We start from the raw sequence: 21,216 nt of genomic DNA, 5'->3' as shown, positions 1-21,216 counted from the left end.
ACAGGGATTATTCTTGGAGCCTGGATTGAGGAGTGAGTTTATTGAGTTCCAGAATTTTTGGAGGTTTTTATTGTTATTGGACTGAAGGTTGATATAGTAGGATTTTTTGTCTTTGGCGATTAGTCATTTTGCACGGTTGCGGAGCTGTTTATATTGGTGCAAGGTATTGGCCAGTTTTTTGTTTTGGTAAAGCTTCCATAGTTTGTCTCTCTGGTGCATAATCTGTTTTGTTTCTTTGGATAGCCAAGGAGCAGTTTTAGTTTTTATCCTTTTGTTTCTTAGTGGGGCTAGTGAGTTTAAAGTATCAAGGAAGACAGAGTTGAAGTATTCTATAGCCTTGTCAAGAGGAAGGATGTTTAGAATTTGCCAGTTCATTTGTTTGAAAGTATTTGAGAAAGTAGTTGGGTTGAAGCTACTGAGGGTAACGAGTTTGAATGTATTGATGCTGTTGTGGGGAGGAACTAGTTGAGTAATGCATAAAGGCTGGTAGGTGGTCGCTAAAGGTATCAGGAATTGTGCCAGAATTGTTTTTTTTATTTGGATCTGAGACTAGGAGCCAATCTATTGTGGATCTGGGAGGGTTTATTTTGTTAGGTTGAGTGATGTAGAGGATTGAGTGAAGTTGTAGAGGTTAATGGATAGGGAGGCAGAGGGGCAATTGATTTTATTCCAGTCAATATTCACATCACCAAGGATATGAGTTTCATAGTTAATTTTAGTAGAGGCCCATAGGAGAATATTTTAGAGTGTAGAGACATTGTTACCAGGTGAGATATATAGTGCAATGATGCAGATATTTTTATGTTTATTTAGTTTTAGAATTCCAGCAGTTAGTTCAGTGTTCTGGAATTGAGGAATTGGAATTTGGAGGGGAATTAAGGTAAGAAGATTGGAGTAGACTAGGGCAGTGCCTCCACCTTTTTTATTTAGTCGGTCATTTCTGAGACAATGAAATCCTGGGGGCAGAGTCTCAAAGTTGGAGATAAAGGACTTGAGCCAGGTTTTGTAGATGGCCAAGATATCTGGTTGGTTATGTCTTAACCAAGCTTGAAATTGGTGTACTTTGTTGTTTAGACTTTGTGCATTAATTGTAAACATCTTTAGGGTGTTGAGATAGGAGGAAGAGGGTAAGAGATGAGTGTCGTTAATAAAGGATGTAGAACCAGGGTTAGGATGGATATCACCAGTTTCGACTAGGTTGTTGAAGGAGATATCCTTTAGCCATATTGGTCTGTCAGGCATGGATTTTGGTAGATTGGAGATTGGAGCAGGTGACTGTGTCTTGACTTTAGAGGAGAAGAGTTTAGGGTGAAATAGGTGCAGAGGGTTGGGTTGAATGAGAGAAGAGGAGATAGTGTGGAAATGGGAGTAAGAGTGAAGGGGAAGGTGGGTTTGTATGGTAGTCGTCTTTGTAGGTGGTATTGGACAAGCATGGGTGGAATATGAGGTAGCATAGTATAAGGGAAGTAGGAACATAAAGAGGAGGCTGGGGGACTGGAGGGTGTGATAGCTTGAGGAGAGCATGTTCGAGCAAAGAGAGAGTGGTATGAGTGGGTAGGAAAATAGAGAAGGCTATGAAGAAGAAAGGGTTTAAAAAGTGATGGAGGTATTCTAGAGATTTAAGGAAAGAGGAGGGGACTATAATTATTGGGTGGAGTACAGATTACAGAGTTTAAGAAGGGTGGCTATAGGTGGGAGGAGTAATGAGGTGGGAGCTGGTATTGGGTAATTAGGCTGAGAGGGTGGGGTAAGATAGGAATAAAGCTAGGAGTACTGGGGGCAGGTGGAAATTGGGTGCAGGTTAGGGGAGCGGAGTGAGCCCGTAGGTCGAACGGAACGGGAACGACCACTCGAGGTGAGTATGGCAGAAAAAGTATCAGCAAAGAGCAGTTTAAAGGCTGTAGTTGGAAGGTATGAGCTAAATATTTCCAGCCAGAAAATGATGGCTGCCTTTACAGAGGGTGGTTTAGCAGGGGGAGGGGGAGATATTTACAGTCTAAGGATATTAACTCACAACCAACTGTTTGTGAAAAAATAAAACCTTTTGGGATTATAAAAATATCTAGGATTTATATTGGTAGATGCTGCCACATAATGGTAGAAGGAGATAGCAAACAGCAGGGATAGCTGGACCAGTCTTAGGTTTAAATATATTCTAGGGTAGTGATAACAGGAGGGGGAGAGGGCAAACGGTCTGCGGTAGGCTGCTAGAACGCGCACATGGGAGGGCAGACTAACTCTATAGATAGTACATCAAGACTACATTTAATTAGTGTTAAGCAACATACATTTACACAATCTTGTAGTATTTTTCTATGTACCAGACAAGCTGGCCAATTCAGGGTATCGTCAGGTGATGGCCAGAGGTATTCCTTTTGCGTTTAAAGCAGGGAGGGAGCACCCGTGATGAATTACTGTAGAGGAGAGGGAGACAACACTGAGTTAGTTAATATTGCAGATGTAGAGGGGAACAGTAGCAAGTGAGGGATGTTTAGAGAAGGGAGGGTGAAATAAAGCACAGTAGTAGAGAGAGGCTATAGTTAGATGAGGCTGGAGCAAGTATGTAGAGGAAGATTAGGTTTAGGGGATTAACAATCGAAAGCAGCAGATATTATGCTATGAACAATACAAGTTAGGCAATATAGGCTCCATTAAATAGAACAAAACATTCATTCAGCAGTTCAGCATGCTATCAGTGACCCTAGTCCATTTGAGAGGACAGGGTTATACAGCAGTAGAGCCAAATATAAGCAGCAGAAAGCAAGGGGCAAATGATAAAGTAATACTATAAAATCTCTAAGCAGTGCAATATATGGTTCTCAACAGACTAACACAGTAAACTACGATATGTTCATGCTGTGCAATAACTTGTGCTGAACAGTTTTCAAACAGTTTTCAGAATAATATAATAGCTGTGTGGTGCCCTTATAGAGACAAATGGAAAATAAAATGTAGCTGCTAAGCCAGTAATTAAGCTAAAGGCTCTAGTAGGATCATTGATCCACCTTAAAAGAGAAATGAAGGCCTTCAACGATATATGTTCGTTGGCGTCCTTTTAACAGGACATCTGGAGAGCAGACTAGGCCAGCAAAGTGCAACAGTCGAGCCCTGTATACTCAGACTAATGTAATGCAGCTGGTGACAACATACAAAGTGACCCACTCATCCCAAAAATCAATTTACAGCTGCTAAGCTGGTAATTAACCTAAGCAAAGGGCAAATGACACAGTACAAAGCAAACAGTCAAACAGTACAGTATATAGGAAAAAATGGTCCCCAAAACAATGTAGAAGCTGTGCGGAGCCCTTCTTGTTACAAATGGAAAGAAAATGGCTGATAAACCTGATTTTAAGCAGAAGGCTTGAAGGGGGATTGTTATTCCACCTTAAGAGGCTATCCGTCATTCAGCGATGCACTTTGGTTGGTGTCCTTTTATCAGGACATCATTACACCAGGTTTCTGGTTGTGACAAGCCAGCAGTATTCAGTCAAGTGTAGAAAAGAGCCCCACTCATCCCAAAAGCAGCTTGCAGAGGTCAAAAATACATGTAGGTCACAGATAAATGAAGCTGTGAGCACGAGGCCAACAATAACCTTACAACACAGTTACAAACATTGCATTTGTGTCATGGCCATCAGCACAAGGCCATCTATAACTCTAAAACACAGTTACAAGTAAAAACATGGAGTTTAGTACAGTAGTTGCTTAGAGGCTTGCAAATGATAGACAGATATGCTGAAAAGACCTACCAGGAGGCAAAAACAAGCAGTCTAAACCGCAGAAAGTTTTATCAGCTTTTTAATGAATAAAGTGTTCTTGCTGTCTGGGGACCCCTGTGAGCACATAGTCCTTACATTTTTTATATTTATATTCATGGTTTAAGATGTATTTTGTACATAAAATGTTTTCAAGGAATATAGTTATGGCAATGTACACTACAAAACAATAACAAAATTAAAGCACATTGTAGAGACCCAAATACAGTAAAATATCACCAATGCAAACAGATGTCTGACGTTGAAGTATATGTAACGCTCCAATCCAATGGAATTGAGAGGAGGCTATGATTTGGTAAGAGCATCTTTCAATTCCCAGCATTTGCTTAGAGAAGTGAGAATGTGGAAATAGACTTTTTAGAGATGGTTAGTTCTGAAATATCCATTTAAGTGAAAAGGTGGACAGTAAGTATTAATTTTGGGTCAGTACTGCCTGGACTGCGTCCTGAAAATGAGAGGAAAGTGACAGTAAATGATAAAAATGGGAAGGAGACTTATTGTGGGTGAAACTAATGGAGTAGAGAGACATTGGTCGTAAAAGTAAGAGCAATAAAGTTGTGGAGTTTTGAACGACATCAATGTAAGGAACAAAGGTGCAAGAAGGAAAGAAGGCAGGAATGGTGAAGGGGACAGATGAGAGAGAAAAGAACAAGAAAACCAGTAGAATGGAGGAGAAGCTAAATATGTAGCCAGGTGGTTGACAACTGTGCATAAGCTGGAAATGTATTCTGCATTTGTAAGAGTTTAAAGAGGAAAAGAAAAGGCAAGTCAATGCATTGCAAACAGGTGAAGATGAAGAGCAGGAGACTGGAGGGGCCTAGACAGATGTTTGAAGTGAAGAGAAAGGGGATAAGGTAGTAAGGAATGGAGACCGTTCTTAAATACAAGGCTTCCTAGTCATGTGAAGCAGAGCCGTTCCTTGACCATCTTCAAGTGCAATCACTCCTGGGGTGGCACACGTGTCCCTTATGACAGAAGCAGTCTGTAAAAATTGTCAAAACCTTGCTTGCTTGCTGACCCTTGTTATCTTTCCCCTAGGGATAGAAAATTGGGTAAAATATGGGTAAAACTGCCTAAGCTTGTAAGGGTTTTTGATATGTTAGCCTAGTAATCTCCGATGAACCTATAAAGACAACACAGTAAATGAGATGTCTGACTTCTGAGGAGGAAGATAGACTATGATCAGAACTTTGGTTTTTAATTTGGAGAGGAGACCATCTGCGCAGCTGAGAAAAAGCATTACAGGTGGTGCCCAGTGTGGTAAGTGTAGTCTCAGACACTATACTATGTCATCATAGTGAAAACTGTGCAACTTTGTTTTACCATTGTGAAGGTATGCTAAGAAAAGATACAGTAGAGAGTAACTTAGATTGTGCATATGTGACATCCATAGGTGGTGTAAGTCAAGGTGAGAGAGGTTACTGCTGCTTACTCTTCAGAGGGAAATGCTAGTTATTTTATCATTTAAATGCACCTGACTACTTCATTACTTTAAATGTTGTGTTTTCTCTGTACATATTTTTAAGGTATTGTAAATAACTGTACCAGAAAACATCACCATATTTCCAGCATAGCTAATCAACAAGCCAATTAATAAATTAACAACTAGTTAATCTAATATGAATGAAATAATAATTGAAGGGATTCCCTCTTGTTTCTGAGCATTATCAGATGCCACTGAAACTCTAGTTTTAGGATTTAATGCCCACTGATTGTCTCATAATTAGAAAAAGGAATAATTCAAGACACACAGTATGGTACTGTCAGCCACATTAAGTATGAAACAATGGCAACGACCAAATTAAAAGAGTGTTTAAAGGAAATGTAGAACAACACTGGGTGCAAGACTGAGACTTCAGGAACTACTTTTCTGATGATGATGATGATGGAAACGATGTTGAGTTACCGATTGTAACTTGAGTTTTGTTAAGAGACTTTAAGTGTGGAACCTTTCCATTTTAGCACAGAACTGACTGTCCAGCAACATATGACTTAGTCCGAAGGAATTTTTACTTGGCTAAACCACTACTTGCTGTAATGGTCAAAATGCCCTGTGCTGGAACATTATGAATGAAGGGACTGTACTGAAGATCGTGTTTAATTCAAGAATGAGAGCCGTGATAGCAAAACAGGAAATGTACAGGAGAGCAGCGGGAGGAGGGATCTGAGAAAGGAAATTGGTAGCGAAGGATGAGTGGTGCTTCAGTTTCATAAACATAAGCAGAGAAGGCAAAATAAATTAGTAGTTAATAGGTATACAATTGCAATTCCTACACAAGGAAGACATAGGTGTCCCTCTGTGGTGTAAAAGATGGATCAATATTCAGGATTTGATTTTACTAAACTATGGGCTGAGCAGTATTAACTTTGGGTCAGTACTGTGTGGAATGCTTCTTTTGAAAGTGTAATAATTAATAAATTAAAAGAGGCAATATTGCAGATGTAATAATGAAGTACAAAGGAGACGAGTTTGGGGCTAGCTGAGTAAAGGAAATCTGTGGAAGACGCAAGTGTAAACAGAATGATACTACTGTTTGTGAGGCAGTTGAAATAGCTGTCAGAAATAGTGAGAATAAAAGTATTAATGGCATTAATATTAAAAATTAGACCTAGGAAGTAGATTTCAGACAGAATGGTGAACAGGTTAATTGCCATAGTAAGGTGCAATGATTGACATTGTATTATAAGCTGGAAGTGATGTTAACTACCTTAGCTGGCAGGGATTACAACAGAACTGAGACAGTACACAGTTGTAATTCTGCTGACAGTATGGATAACTCTTAAATAAGTAAGTGCAGTTTTAGGAGTATGTCTAAGAGACAGGGTGATAATGAGTGCCTGAAAACAGCAGTAATGCAAGCTAAGTAAAATGTTAATTGGGAACTTTTATTGCTAAACACATGAGGCTAGTGTTCTGCAAGTAAGCTGCAGAAATAAATATTCTTAGTTATCCTGAATGACTGCTGAGTCTGTTTATTGCAATATTCAGCAGCCATTAAAATTCCTAATGTGCAATAAAAAATAACAAATCTGTCTTGAGTATCTTTACCAGGATGCTTTTACAGGCTGTAGACAGAAGAAACAAAGCACATTTATTACCTGCTTTGCAGTGCAATCTCCATAATGTGCTGTAAAAGGTTTCAGGATGATTAACTTTCCATGTGTCTTTTCAATGACCCTGACAACCTTCAGAACATAACACGTCTCTCTCATTGTGGCAGCAAGGTTGCAGAGATGTACTCTGTTGACAGAAGAATTATAGTGTGTGTTTAGCTCTTCTTTTGAATGATATTTTGTTGTTCTGTATAAATGCATGTTTACACAACTGCAGCTTATAGAAAAGGTAAAATAACCATAGCTTGTAATATAAACTAAATTGCAAAAATGAAGTTAGCAGATAAATGCACTGTCACATTCTAAAACTGTGCTTTATATCCTTTCTTTTCTGTAGAACAGCATGACCATAAGAAGGATGTAAAGTCTCCTGATGCTGCAGACAGTGCAGCGACATTTTCAGCACCGACTGTAGTTCAGAAGGAAAATCACCTGGGACAGAGAGTGTTGCATTCCCTCACCACAAAGGAGGCTTGTCTGGAGGGCCCTCAATCCCCTCTGGGGTTCACAGATGTACCCGAACATATTTCAAATGAGTCCACTACACAAGCCATTTCTCTCATTTCTTGTGATTCTAAGGGTATGAGTTCCTGGTCATTGCCAGATGACTGTGAGAAGGCTTCTTTCACCATGACGGAGCATGGAGGTATGTCAGTACTGAGAGGTGACTGCCTAATGCAGCAGTCCCGCCCCTGCCTTGGCTGCTTTAGTGAAATAAAAGATAGCACTGATACAGATCCAGGAATAAGCCTGAAGGTGGGTGATATAAACAGGGATTATGACACCTGCTCTGTTTCAGATATAGGAATTCAGTGCATGAGTACGGGAGAAACCCTGAGATATGGTGATCAGCTTCTTTCTGATCAGCTTCTAAGCTTCCCTGTTCATAAGTCAAGGCTGAGTGATAAGCAGGATGCTGAAAAGTCAGACAGTGATTCGGAGGACCCCACTCAAAAAAATTATTATGAGGGACTGTTACTTGACAAGTGCAATGGGGACGAGGCATTACTGTCAAATCCCAGCCAAGAGTGGGGTTATTTTGAATCTTTTATAAGTGAAAGCAAAATTGAGCTGCTTGACCTCTGCTCTAAAAATGAACTTTCTGTGAACTTGTTTTCTGAAGAGGATGTGGACAATTATATGTTTGATGATGATGACTCCACTCTTGGAAGTGATGTCTGCTCCCTAAAGATCAGGTATGAATCTTTCCAAGACAACATGAGGGATAAGACCAGTGCTTTGCAAGAAGATGCACAGTTTAATTTTTTCCCTAGCATATTTACAAATTGCACTAAAAAAGAAACTAAAAATACTCTGAAAAGGAATGTTGATTCCTTGCAATTCAGACCAGATGAACTCGGCATTTGGGGGGATGAGGAAAAACTTTCCATTAGTAAAAATATCAGTGTTGCAGAATGTGGGCAGTTTCTGTCTTCTAAAAGAAACCATTTACTAGATTCAAGTAATTCAGCAGAAGACTCTGGTGAATATAGTGATGACAGCTCATGTACGGGGTCTTCTTATGATACTCTGCAAGATATGAAGGATTGCACAAGGTACTTGTCAAGACAGCATTCAAACTCATCCATGCAGCAGAATTATGGCCTGAGAGCCAAAAGGAAAGTGAGGTACAGTGATGACTACCTGTATGATGTGGATTCTATAGAAAGTGAAAAGATTGCTGACAAAAAGGAATGGCCTGTAGATGGTCCAAAGGAAGAAGATGATGATGAATGGTGTCCAAAGAAGCGTAGAAAAGCTTCTCGGAAAGAACCTCCTGTTATTATCAAGTACATCATTATTAATAGATTTAAAGGGGAAAAGAACATGTTAGTGAAACTTAGCAAAGTTGATGCAACCCAGACCACTGTTACCTTGAGTGATGAACTGCTAAAACAGTATGATAGACTGGCCCCGCTGAAGGACTTCTGGCAAAAAAAAGAAGCGAGTAGACTTGCATACCTGAAATCAACTATGTATGGACGGAATTCGAGCTGGGAAAGTTCAGAATCATTTCTTTCCAATTGCAACAAAAGGAAATCTAAGCTTGCAAACAGACACAGGATTCAGAGAATTAGAGCAATAGAGCAGATTCCTCACAATCAAGGTTCTGTTTCTTATGATTACAAACATCCATGCAGCAGAAGAGAAGATCTGGCCATCACAAGCACACACACCATAGCTTCAATTAATTCTAGCTGTACAGATGAATTTAGTTTGAATGATATCACAAGCTCTATTTCTTTAAATTGCACATCACCAGAGGAGGAAGATAAAGGAAGAACAAAGAAGATTTTGCAGCGAATTAAATTTAGGAGTGAAGCCCGTTTAAAATGTAAAAAAATCAAAGCAGCTCAAGAGGATGACAGAATCTCAACTAATACAATAGATAACTCTCCTATTTTAGAAAAACAGGACCCTGTAATTAGTATAAAGGCAGAAAGCAGTCAGTGCATTTCTGACAGCCCCTCTGTACCTGAGTGTCATGTTGATGTGGATGATAAAAAATCCACATTATTACAAGCCACCTGCCCACCAGAAAAGCCTGTATCGTCTGTCAGTATTGCTACCAGTGTCTCTGTTGTTCCTGGAGGGTATCTCCAGACATTGCTGGATGGTTCAGATTCTTCAGGTAACACCAATATTTCTTACTATTCCCATCATTCCTCTGGGCAGAATTCTGTCCCTGTTCCAGAAAAACAGTTTAGTCCATTGCCTCTTGCTCAAAGTTGTGTTTTGTCTCCACCCTCAGAGTCTGAACTGCAACAGTCACCCCACCACTTAGAGTTAGAGCAGAACTTCACTAGTGCCTGGCAGACACAGGCTGTAAGCAATCAGCAGTTCATGCCGGATATGAGGGATACCACTGTGCTGACGGATGAGTTTGGTGACCCAGCATCATTGCCACATATTGAGAGCCTTTCTGCCTCTGGGTACAGCCAAATGAGTACGAATATCAGCAAAATGTTGTACCATAAAAATTACATGCAGGACCTCCAGCTGCAGCCTGATGGATCTTATCAGGTGTACCATTACAGTAATGGGGAGGGGCGTTTCAGTTACCAGCGAGGGACACTGAATTCTGATGATGGCAGGCTAATCAGTTTTGATTCTGTTGGTTCACTGTCAGTTTGTTCTAGTAATTATAGTTCCCTGAGTCTGAAGTCTTGTGAAAAGGATGGTGAAGATGATATAAATGATAATTTCTTAGCCCACTGCAGTCCAAAGTTAGTGATCCAACAAAGCATTGATGAAATAACCCCACTAAAGGAGTCCACAGACCTCTTGGACATCTCAAATTTTACCCCTGATAAATTCCGGCACTCTTCCCTTTCAGAGATGTCACCACCAGATACTCCTAACCTTTCTCCTCAGATTATCGATGCCAAATCTCTGAGCAACCTGAAAGGTTTTCAGGATAGTTCTCATGGTACTCTTGGAGTTTCAGAAGATTCAAATTGGGACTGCACCCTTATGCAACAGCCAGACCAACCCGCTGATTCATTTAGTCTGAGTAACCATCAGATTCAGTTCCACATGTTCAACGATGAAGACCCTGTTAGCCTGCTGGAAAAGGAGTCCTGTGTAAATACTTTCAGTGAGCCAACAAGTCAGTTTAGCAGCAATGGGAAAGTAACAAAATCGAAGAAGAAAGTGCTGAATAATAAAAATAGCTGCCCAAGCCAAAGCTCAACTCAAAAGGCCAGTAAGAAAGCAAAGAGTCCAAAAGCCAGCAAATCAGAAAAAACACAAAACAAAAACTTAAAGCAGGTATCCAAGTCAACCAAAAAAGCAAAAAATGCAACAGAAGTGAAGACTGAAAAAAAGCAAACAATTGGCAGTCAGTTGTTAGGGCAGTTAAGGAATCTTGCAGCTCCTGCTTCTAAATCATTGATTCCAACCACTCCACATCACAGTCGAACTACCTTAAATGTTGGGAAACAAAATGGAGTGCCCAGTGATTGGCAGTTGAGTAAAAACAGCAATGCAAGCTGGTCTGAGCCAAACATTAAAAATGCCAGCAACCTTCTTGATGATGACCAAAGGGAATTTGAAGAGCCCTCTAATATTTTGTCTAACATTGCATCTGGGATGGCAGATGTTCACAGATTTATGATGGCTTCTATTGAACCATTATGGGGGCCTGTTGGACATAACAGTGGTTCAGTTATGTGCCAGTCACATGAGTCTAACAGTTTAAAGTTAAAAACACTGAAAATTCTGGCTAGTACCCCACAAGAAATGAAAAAGAAAACTGGCAACAATTCATCTGGGGTATCTAGAAACCGGAAGTCAGCAAGTAAGGGTTCATCTAAAAATAAATCTCTGGTTTGTGATTTAAGTGGCCTCAGCAATTCTGCTGGATACAGTGCTGGCATGCGTAATGTTATTTTTGATAAAAGCTATACCCATATGCTGTCAGCAGTCAACAGTGGGCCAGCACACAAAAAGATGTACCGTCATAAGTCAAGTTCCAAATCAGCAAGGGATGAGAACTGCAAACTAAAGCGGCCTGGGCGAGAGCAGCATATCAAGGAGCCATGTATAACAGCTTCTTTTGAGAAACTGAGGTAATGCTGCACAGGAATTACTGCATAGCTGCATATGCACCCTCTACTTTCCTGTTACCTGTGAAGCCCGCTGTTCCTCATTGTTCCTTTCTGAAAGCAAGAATTGCATGTCAGACATAACCCTTTTAAAAATAAATAAATAAAAATTTAAAACATATGCATGAAAATACCTTTACATCTATATACTACCTAAACAATGAACGTTTCTGGCTTGGCTATGTTTTGACTAACAAGGCTGCCATTTTCTGCTGTTTGCGTACTTCATTTTTATCTTTGTGTATTGAAAATAAGCTAATGTTTTCTTTTACCCTTTATTTTTTTTTGAAACAGAACTATGTTTTTTTTTTAAATATATAAAAGCTAAAGACATATAATCAGTATGTTTTAGACCATGGGGGAAAACTGAAAAAGATTTTTTTTAAATTTAGCAAAGGAATCAAGTCATTTTCATCTGTTCTGGACTATCATGCCCTGATAAGTGTTGTGTAGCTCCTGCTGCCTTTTACGTCCTATGCTGCATTATGTACATTCTATCAGATTAGCAAGAGTTGTGATCATATCATTCTGATGGAGTTGTACCACTGGAAAATAAGTGGTCATAAGAATTGTTTTATTTTTATTTTTTTGCAGGGAGTCCGACTTCAGTCTTAAAGCAGAAACAATGCTTTCATTTTTATGTGCATTTGAAGGGGTTCTTTTTTTTTTTTTCTAAGAAAAAGACATTTATTTCTTTTTCTTCACATTAAAATGCCTTGCGGTATATAAAAAGTGCTGGAATCTCAACGAACTTAAGTTATGGAAAATAATTGCAAAACAAACTCTTAAATCCTAACAGGTTTTATATATACATATATATATAAATATCTATATATAAAGGTTCATACTGTTGTACAGTAATTTATGCACTACTTGCAAAAAAATGTGTGCCAAACCTCGAACAAGTGACTGTAAATAGTTTTATTTCTTTTCAGACTTTAAATTTTAGTGTTTTATTCTGGGATGATGCCTTTTGATTTACAAGTATTATATACACTCCAGAAATTAAATGGACTAGCCCCTCCCTCCCATTTGGAAGCACCTGCGGCTCATGATGGAATGGTATGGATTGGGATACCAAAACCTGTGGACTGTGATTAGCAGCTATGTGCCGAATTTACTTACCTCATCCCTTGGATCTGCTGCTTGTTATGGCAGCTGGTAACTTGGTGTCAGAACTTCTTTGGTGATATTGCCTTCTTGCAGTATACTTTGATAGGAGATAATACTGTTAATACCTGGCTGTGTGCTTTTTGGAAACAATATTTACAACAGGATTTGTAACGTACTAGAACTTAAGTATGGCAGCACAGAGACTGTGAACAGACATTCAATTAAGCATCTCAGAACCAGCAAGAGTGAGTTTTGAAAATGTAATTTTGTAATGTGAAATCCCTTTGCAGATTATTCTCTGATATTTGTTTATTGCAGAAATGTCATTTCCGTAAACTCAAGAATGTGAATTACTAATGAAAGGCCCAACTTGTCCGGAAAAAAAAAAAAAAAAAAAAAAAACATTGTAAAAGTGCATATGCATGTAATAAAAGTGTTTATGAAATTACTTTCTCTTAAAATCTAACATCACATTGTGACTTGCACCATTACAGGTGTGAGTTAAATGCATTCTGTGATTGTAAATCTCTGGTGGCAGTAGTTTGACAACATTTTCCTGTAACCACATTGTTTGTGGCTTAATAATATGAAAGACTATCATACTTTTTGTCTTCTTCAGCTAAACAACACTAACTGTAAAATGTAAACTTTTTGAAAGCTTAACTTGCTATCTTGTTTTGGTTAGTTGCCTCAGTGCCGCTGCAGAATTGTGGTGTCACCGGCCAACTGTTGTCTAGTTGTACCAGTATTCTGTTTTGATGGTTCATTTGTGAAAATGCTTATAGCAGCTAGCTTTTCTGTCTTTATAGATGTACTCAACCAAAATATGCAGTATGTTTAAACTTGATCCATGAAGTGCAAGGTTGTATGCCACTAAAGAAATTTGGTGAGAACCCATGAACTGTGAGAATAGTAATATAGCCGTACATATCCTGTTCCTAACAGAGTTTTAATCTATACATTGTTATAATATTGCAAACAGAACAGTAGGGGCATTTTAACTTTTGATGGTTATCCAACAAGGTAACTAAAACTGACAAGGCAGTTGTTAAGCTTTACAAACTGATGACAAATAAAAGTGACTGCTTTCCTGTCTTTCGAAATCACTTAGTAAATTACTGACTCATTTTGCACATTTCTTAGCTCAGAAAAGCCATTTTAATTATTTTAATGAAAAATGGCTTTTAAAATGGTAACTTTTTTTAATCATATCCATTTTGTCTTGTGGAGAATCTCATTTCTGTTGTACTATTCTTTTGTACCATATCCAAATTACTTGCCCATATACTAAAACCAAAACAAGCAGGAATCAGTCAGTTTCTCTATTTTATTCTGCTGTTGGATTAAATAGGGATTTCTATACAAATAAGATGTGAAACAGCCATACTCAAAATATGCAATTTATCTTCAACTGTAAAGTGACTGTACCTTATGAATAATTTCATAGCATTTGTGTTATGAATGTGGTAATACTCAACCATAAGTCACGGTAAACATATTATGCCAGTTAAATTTCACATTTAATAGGTAGCATCCCATGCAATGTTACAAAACCATAGTTGTTCTGTTGGTGTGTAGCTAAAAATGTAACTTCAGTGGAATTCAACAGCCGCTTAAAATACATGAAAAGTTGACAATGATGAACTGTATTAAAGCTGTTGTAATCCCAAATAGAACAATGGAAGTTTCTATGTCATTCAAGAGGACTTCAGCTGAGTGATCAGAAAATATGAAATGACTGAATTATCTTGATCTGCCCTTACAACGCTGTATGTATGAGTATACATTAACTTTGTATCTAGGCCTTTGTGGAATAATTAAGAACTCACTGCCTCCATCTTTTCTTTATTAGTTTGAGCATTCTCTTGTAAAGAATGTTTTTTTGGTCTCATCTTAGCTGCTGAGGTATATACACACCTCCCACACACACACACACACACACACACACACATATATATATATATATATATATATATATATATATATATATACATATATATACATATATATATATATATATATATATATATACATATATACACACACACACACACACACACACACACACACAGGTTTAAAGACGGTCAAAAGTTCATTTCATTGACTGAAAAAAGCTGGTATGTTTGATTGAAAATCAGCTGATTGCACATACCTGCTTTTTAAATGTGTACGAGATCATGGTACAGTGGGGTTTGGTGAATTTGCCCTTTCATCACTGTAATGCAGTTTTGGAATTGCTGTTTATAATTAACAGGGAATATGGGGGGATGCAGGGGGAGGTTGTCCTCTACAGAAAACAAATGTTCTCCTGAGTTTGTTTTCTGTTTTTCAGTTGGCTGCTGATCACTTGCAATTCAATATTTGTGTTTTTTGTTACATGGAAATACACACATATATACACCATGTGCCAATTGTGCCAATTAATAAATATATATATATATATATATATATATATATATATATATATATATATATATATACTAACTCTGAAATTGCACAGTCCTAGAGTTTCAATCTTGTACACCTGTCTTGTTGACCAAAGTGTGTTGACAAAACAGATGTTGACATGTGCAAGTCTCGAACACTTTATCTATATCTACAGATATATATATATATATATATATATATATATATATATATATATGTGTGTGTGTGTGTATGTATATACACACACACATACACGCACGTCCACTTATTTTTGTATTTTGTTGCCGATCCTTGATTGCTAAAGTATTCCCCTAATCTAAGAGTTTCCAGTTAATTTTTGACCCCGTGAGTCCAACGTAATACCATACTTATACACTAAGGTAGAGACTGGGAGTTTGCATGTGACAGCCACTGTTGTTTTAGATGCTAATTACTGCATGAGAGGACAGCAGGCAATTGTCCTCAAGATGTATGTGTCCACTCAGACCTCATTAGCAGATTTTGTTTTTTGACCATATGTTGCTTTCAACTAAAAAGAAAAAATAGTGATTAAAGCAGAAATTCAGAAAAGGTAATAGTTCATGAGAAGCAAGCTTTCATCATGCAGGAAGAAACGACCTCTGCTGTACCCAGGGTTGCCAGATTTCTAAATGGACAAATAGGAACGTAAAAAAAGAAAAGGTCCATCATGCTAAAAAATGGGTCTTTCATGCAGAACTGCCTGCTGTTCCGCATTAAACAGATGTGTTTCCGCATTGCGATTTATGATTGGCCCGTATGCAAGCCAATCTAAAATCACAAAGCGGAGGCTGTTTTGCCGGGATTTTAAAATCCAGTTTGGGACTCAGAATTGGGCTGTTGACCTCAGGACAGTCCTGCTCAAATAGGGATGTCTGGCAACCCTGGCTGTACGTATCCTTTCAGATATGTGTGCATGTGTTTATATTTATATTTGTGTGTGTATTATATATACATGCACACATAAGCTATCCCTTAATAGTTGACATCTGGTTTGTCAGCACACTTTGGTTGACAGTTGTGCGAGGTCACACAATCCCTGTGGTTGGGGAATATTTATTGTTCCCCAGTACTGTGTGATCTCAGAGTTTGAGTATATAATTAGCAGAGGATGTGTGTGTGTGTGTGGGGGGGGGGGGCAGTTTAATTCTTGCATACTCTGAGGTTATACCTCAGAATATGCACAGTGACATGTCAACAATTGTTTTTAGATTTTCTTTTTGTGTGTGTCAGTATTAAGACTCATTGACAGTTGAGCATTTAGATTCTTTAAGGTACACCCATATCTATGTAAAACACCTGCACACACTAACGGTAGGATTACTGCAGTTCAGCATTACTGAAAACTGAAATAACATCCCTCTCAAGTGCAAAAGAGCACTACTCTCATATTAAAGGCTGACATTTGTAAAAACATTATTTTAAGTGGCATTTATTACATGTTTAGAGTGACAAGCACATACCCATCCCATCACCAGCATAAACCTTATGTTTCCTGTAGTACTGTTTATAGATAAACATGGAATGCAATGATACTGCAGCATAAACATGCTAAGTGTCTGGCATGGCCATATTTGCAATTTACGGCTTCAGTCTGTATTATGTTGTATTGGTAAGGAAGCAGCTTCTCATGTTTACAGACTGATTAAAAGCATCCTTTATGAAACCTGATCACAGATACTAGAGGTAATTTAAGTACAATTGTACTAGGACGCTGCCATTAGTAGGACATCTAACCTTGAAAAATTCCTTATCCTGAGAGTGGTGTTTTGGTTGAAGCTGATCTAGTAAAAAGCTTTCTGGCATGTTAGTATTAAATTTCTAGGCATAAAAGACAAATTAGGTACCTTTTTGAAAAAAATTGTTAGCTTTTTTGATTTAAGAAAAAATGGTGTATTCACTCATAATTATAGGATATTTTATTTTCACAAACGTTTGACTAAATATGAAAAAGAAGCGGTGAATATATGCAGAGAAGCCATAAATGAATATATTTGCATAAAATTATATCAGTAAATATATGTACATACACATTCATATGTATGTGAATAATAATAGATTGGTATTTTGATTTTAGTAGCAGTCCTTTTTAATTGTTGGGTTAAAAGTTGACAGTGCTGTACTACAAAATTAAAATAATAAAACACAGCCATAAACAAGTTTAATGCTATATCTTGACTGCAGCCTTTTGAGCATTATTTTTATGGATTTGGTGCTACCTCTGCTGGGTTATTTGTCTTTTATGCTGTTACTCCACAGCATACCAAGACAGAAATGTTAAAAGCTGACAGATGTTTTAGCTGTATTTTCATTAGAAAAACTTTTTTTTTGTTTCAGAAATTGCCCAGTTTTGGTAGGGAATAAGTCTTGATTTGTTTTGCAGAGTGTGATCCTTCCCTGTTAGGTTACTTTGAGACTGTTATCGTGCACATCTCATCACATGCAAGCCGTGGAGTACTTATTCATTTTTAAAAGTGCAGCATTTTGCTTAGCACAAGGCCGCCAGTGTTGCATGTTTTCTGTACTGCAGCCTTTTCCTTTAAAAGCTTTTATCTAACAGTTAAAGTATATGTGCTGTTTTTTTATTTCCTTACTTTAAAAAAGGCAACTATTTTGGTGGATGGAGAAACACAAAAAATTGGTGTAAAAATTAGAAATTTGTAGCTATTTCCTGATAGTCAAACTGAAGTACCCAGGAAAGGAACAGCCAGCACTAGAAAAGTCTCATGTTTTAATAAAGCCCAAAACACACATTGACGCCTAGACTGTAGTACAAAGCGTTTTCGTCAGTATTCCAAAGACTTCATCAGATGCAGGACTGAAAGCCAACACTCCATTTATATACAAGCTCATTTCCTGTTAAAAATACTAAACATTAATTTAAAAAGACAGTGAATAATCTTAAACAAGGCATATAGCTTCTCGTCTTAAAAAACACCTAAAACACTAAATAAATAGATAAAACCTTAAATATGTTAAATAAGTACATTTCTAATCTTTAATGTTTGAGTGTACAAATCTAAAAATATATAAAAATCTAAATGAGTTTAAAATGAATGAAAGTGAATGAGCTGGTGAACATGAAAAATGCTTTTATATATTTTTAGATTTGTACACACAAACATTAAGGATTAGAAATGTACTTTAACATATTTAAGGTTTTATCTATTTATTTAGTGGTTTCAAGTGTTTTTTTAAGATGGGAATCTATATGTCTTGTTTAAGTTTATTCACTGTCTTTTTAAATTAATGTTTAGTATTTTTAACAGGAAATGAGCTTGTATAGGTTTTCAGTCCTGCATCTGATGAAGTCTTTGGAATACTGACAAAAACACTTTGTACTACAGTCTAGGTGTCAATGTGTGTTACTGTGTGTTTTGGGCTTTATTAAAACATTGGACTTTTCTAGTAGCTTGGTTATTTGGTATCTGGAACCTCAATGCTTTGGATTATTTCCTGGTAGTGCAACAGCAGTTTAGAAGTTGGTGTACAACTCCAAAACTCTTGCCTATGGCTTGTAACTCTTGTTCTTTTAGTCTAATTAACCTTTAAAATAAGATGTTGCCATCATGTACAAATTAAACACTGACAAGAGTCACTTTACAATTGACAATTATAGGTGACCCCAGTCATGTTTTTGGAACATGTAGTAAGGCTTTTAGAACTGTGAAAGGTAATCACTGTTAGGAAAAGTGCTTTTGTAGTTATCAAAAAACATCCAAACACTAAAAATATGAGAATGCGGAAGTCATAATAACTCCTATGGCATAATTCCTTCAAGATTTCATTTTTTTTCTCATTAAAGTCTCTCATTTTGGTTCCCCATTTCCCAAACAATTGGCTGTCTCTATGAGTCCTTCTCCCTCCCCCTAATTTTCAGGTTATCCTGGAGAAAAAAATACAGTGTGGGTTCCTTTGTCATTATTACTACAAATTGCAACCTAACTATAGGCTTCTTCACCCCTAGAAATGGGATTTTAGGACTTATTAGAAGTTCATATAAGGACCTGCCCTTCTGACAGCTTTCATTTCACATGTTTTTCTGTCCCATTTCACCCTGCCTTAAGTTTTTCAAGTCTTTAATGAAGTATATATCCTGTTAGTCAGTAGCTGTTCTAATTTTATTGCCATTCATTTCACTTATCTTTACATCTGCAATAGGGTGTCTGACACCTTACAGATCCAGAGAAATGGAATTAATACTGCATAATAGAGATCGGGAGGTAGAGGTGAAGGCCCTTAGTGCATTTTAATACATAATTTAGTTATATTTGAAGATGACACATTGGTTGATGGTGAATTGTTTTCAGTAAAGTAGTTTTCAGTGAATTAGACTGGTTAGCTGTATCTGTTTACTGCATGAAGAGCTTGGGGAGTAATGTCTTGGATCCTTATTATGTGAAGATGTCTTGTTTTTACCCCATGAAAAAACACTTGCAAAGTCTTCAGTATGTGAATTGTCCTTCTACAATAGAGGAACATTGAACTTGTGCATATATCTTAGACCATTTTCAGGCTTTTTGTTAGATGCATGTGTAACAGTCTGTATAAGGCTATAGCATGCCACCTTTTGAATCAGTGACAAAGTCCCTAAAAAACAGATTTCACACCACAAGTTGGAACAACACCTGTTTCAATTCCTTACAAAAATGGGAACCCAATGCTGTGTTTTAGATCTGATTGGATTTATCAAAAACATCTGTTATGTCAGATTCTCAGTGGAGACTCCATAGGCATTCTTCCTGTTACCATGGGAATCATATGTGCATTTAATGGACATTACTAATATCCCTTTTCTGCATGAAGAACTCCGGGAATAATGTCATGCATGCCTGATTATGGAAAGATGTCTTGTTAATACCCTGTGGAAGAACACATGCAAAATGTTCAGCAGTTTGAAATGGTCCTTCTACAATAGAAGAACATTGTACTTGTGCATACATCTTAGAACATTATTAGGCTTTTTGTGAGATGCTTTGTCCAGATTTATTGATCTAAACTCAAAACACATGCAGTATAGAATGTTGCCATTTAGCCTTTGGTCTGGTTTCTGGATGATGATTTTTTTGGAGGTCTGCTGGTTATGGCTACTCTGTTGCTTCAGAAATATCTAGTAGTATTTGGATGACAGGGTCTTTATAAAGTTTCTGTCTTAAATCTCTGTTGCACTGTCCCAAAGTTTAGCCTTTATCAATTTTCTTATACTAGAGGAAAACAAATCCCTAGTTCCAGTCCAAGACATTTGCTTTTCTGAGATGTTCTGATTTCAAGGTGTTTATGGGGCTTTCGTTTGGAAGACTATATCCAGAATGTAGTCTTTTAGCAGAGTGGGTTTTTTAGAAAGGCGTAAATGTTCTTCTGTATATTTTGGCTAGGATTTTGGCTTGTATCTTCAGTGTTCTTATTACATGTCTGCTAGAACATCCAGATTTTTATTGATGTTTTTGGAATGCTTTGTTTTTTGCACAAATCATTGATGACTGAAATCTGTAAATAATGACAAATATTTGAGTTTCAGACTTCACATCCTTCAGAAAGTGCATGCTAATGCAAAATGTTAGTCTAGCAACTTTATAAGTTTATAAGTGCAAGATTCAAAATATGTCCCTATTTTGGGGTCTTTGTCCCCTCCATTATATTTGGCTTTGTCCAGATTTATTGATCTAAGGTTGAGAGTTACGCCCGTCTGCATATGCAGGTTTTACAGTGGTTTGACTACTACCAAGGGTTTCTTGATCATCACCTTTGCCCCACTCTCCTCTTGATGTTTAATCCCCAAAACACAGTCCCTAGAGTGCTGGATCTGCTATCTCCACTATCTGTAAGTTGTTGTTCCTCCTTTTAGTCCAAATAAAGAAGTGCTAACCTAGATGACTGACCTTCATACCTCAGCTGATTTCCTATTCCAACTTTAAATATTAAAAAATCATGATTGGTACATTAATATGTTAGAGCTTAGCTCATCTTTTATAGCCTGCAGGATCTGAAAGCCTAAACAACTAGTGATATGGTGTCTGAAGAACTAGGCAAGGATAAGACATTCTTCATTTGCTGAGAGGAACTACAGGTTTGAGAACAACTGGCTTTGGCTTGCAAAACATTACACTGGGCATTCATTCTCCTATATATGAACAATCTTCTGGCAAGGGCTTTAAGTTGGT

General features: G+C 37.5%; 1 protein-coding gene across 1 annotated transcript in view; it reads left to right on the top strand.

The window, feature by feature from the left end:
• Window positions 1-14,537, top strand: part of NEXMIF (neurite extension and migration factor) — a 1,441,710-nt gene extending 1,427,173 nt beyond the window's left edge. Inside the window, exon 6 of the mRNA XM_044057672.1 lies at window positions 7,228-14,537. Within this exon, the coding sequence (XP_043913607.1) occupies window positions 7,228-11,465 (4,238 nt within the window). The 3' untranslated portion in view covers window positions 11,466-14,537. The remainder of the gene's footprint in view (window positions 1-7,227) is intronic.
• Window positions 14,538-21,216: the final 6,679 nt, after the last annotated feature.

This window comes from Protopterus annectens, chromosome 15.part0, assembly GCF_019279795.1.
Source record: "Protopterus annectens isolate FY-2018-M chromosome 15.part0, PAN1.0, whole genome shotgun sequence".
Taxonomy (NCBI): Eukaryota; Metazoa; Chordata; order Ceratodontiformes; family Protopteridae; genus Protopterus; species Protopterus annectens.
Note: the sequence above shows the minus strand (reverse complement) of the source record. Positions and strands in the feature narration are given on the sequence as shown.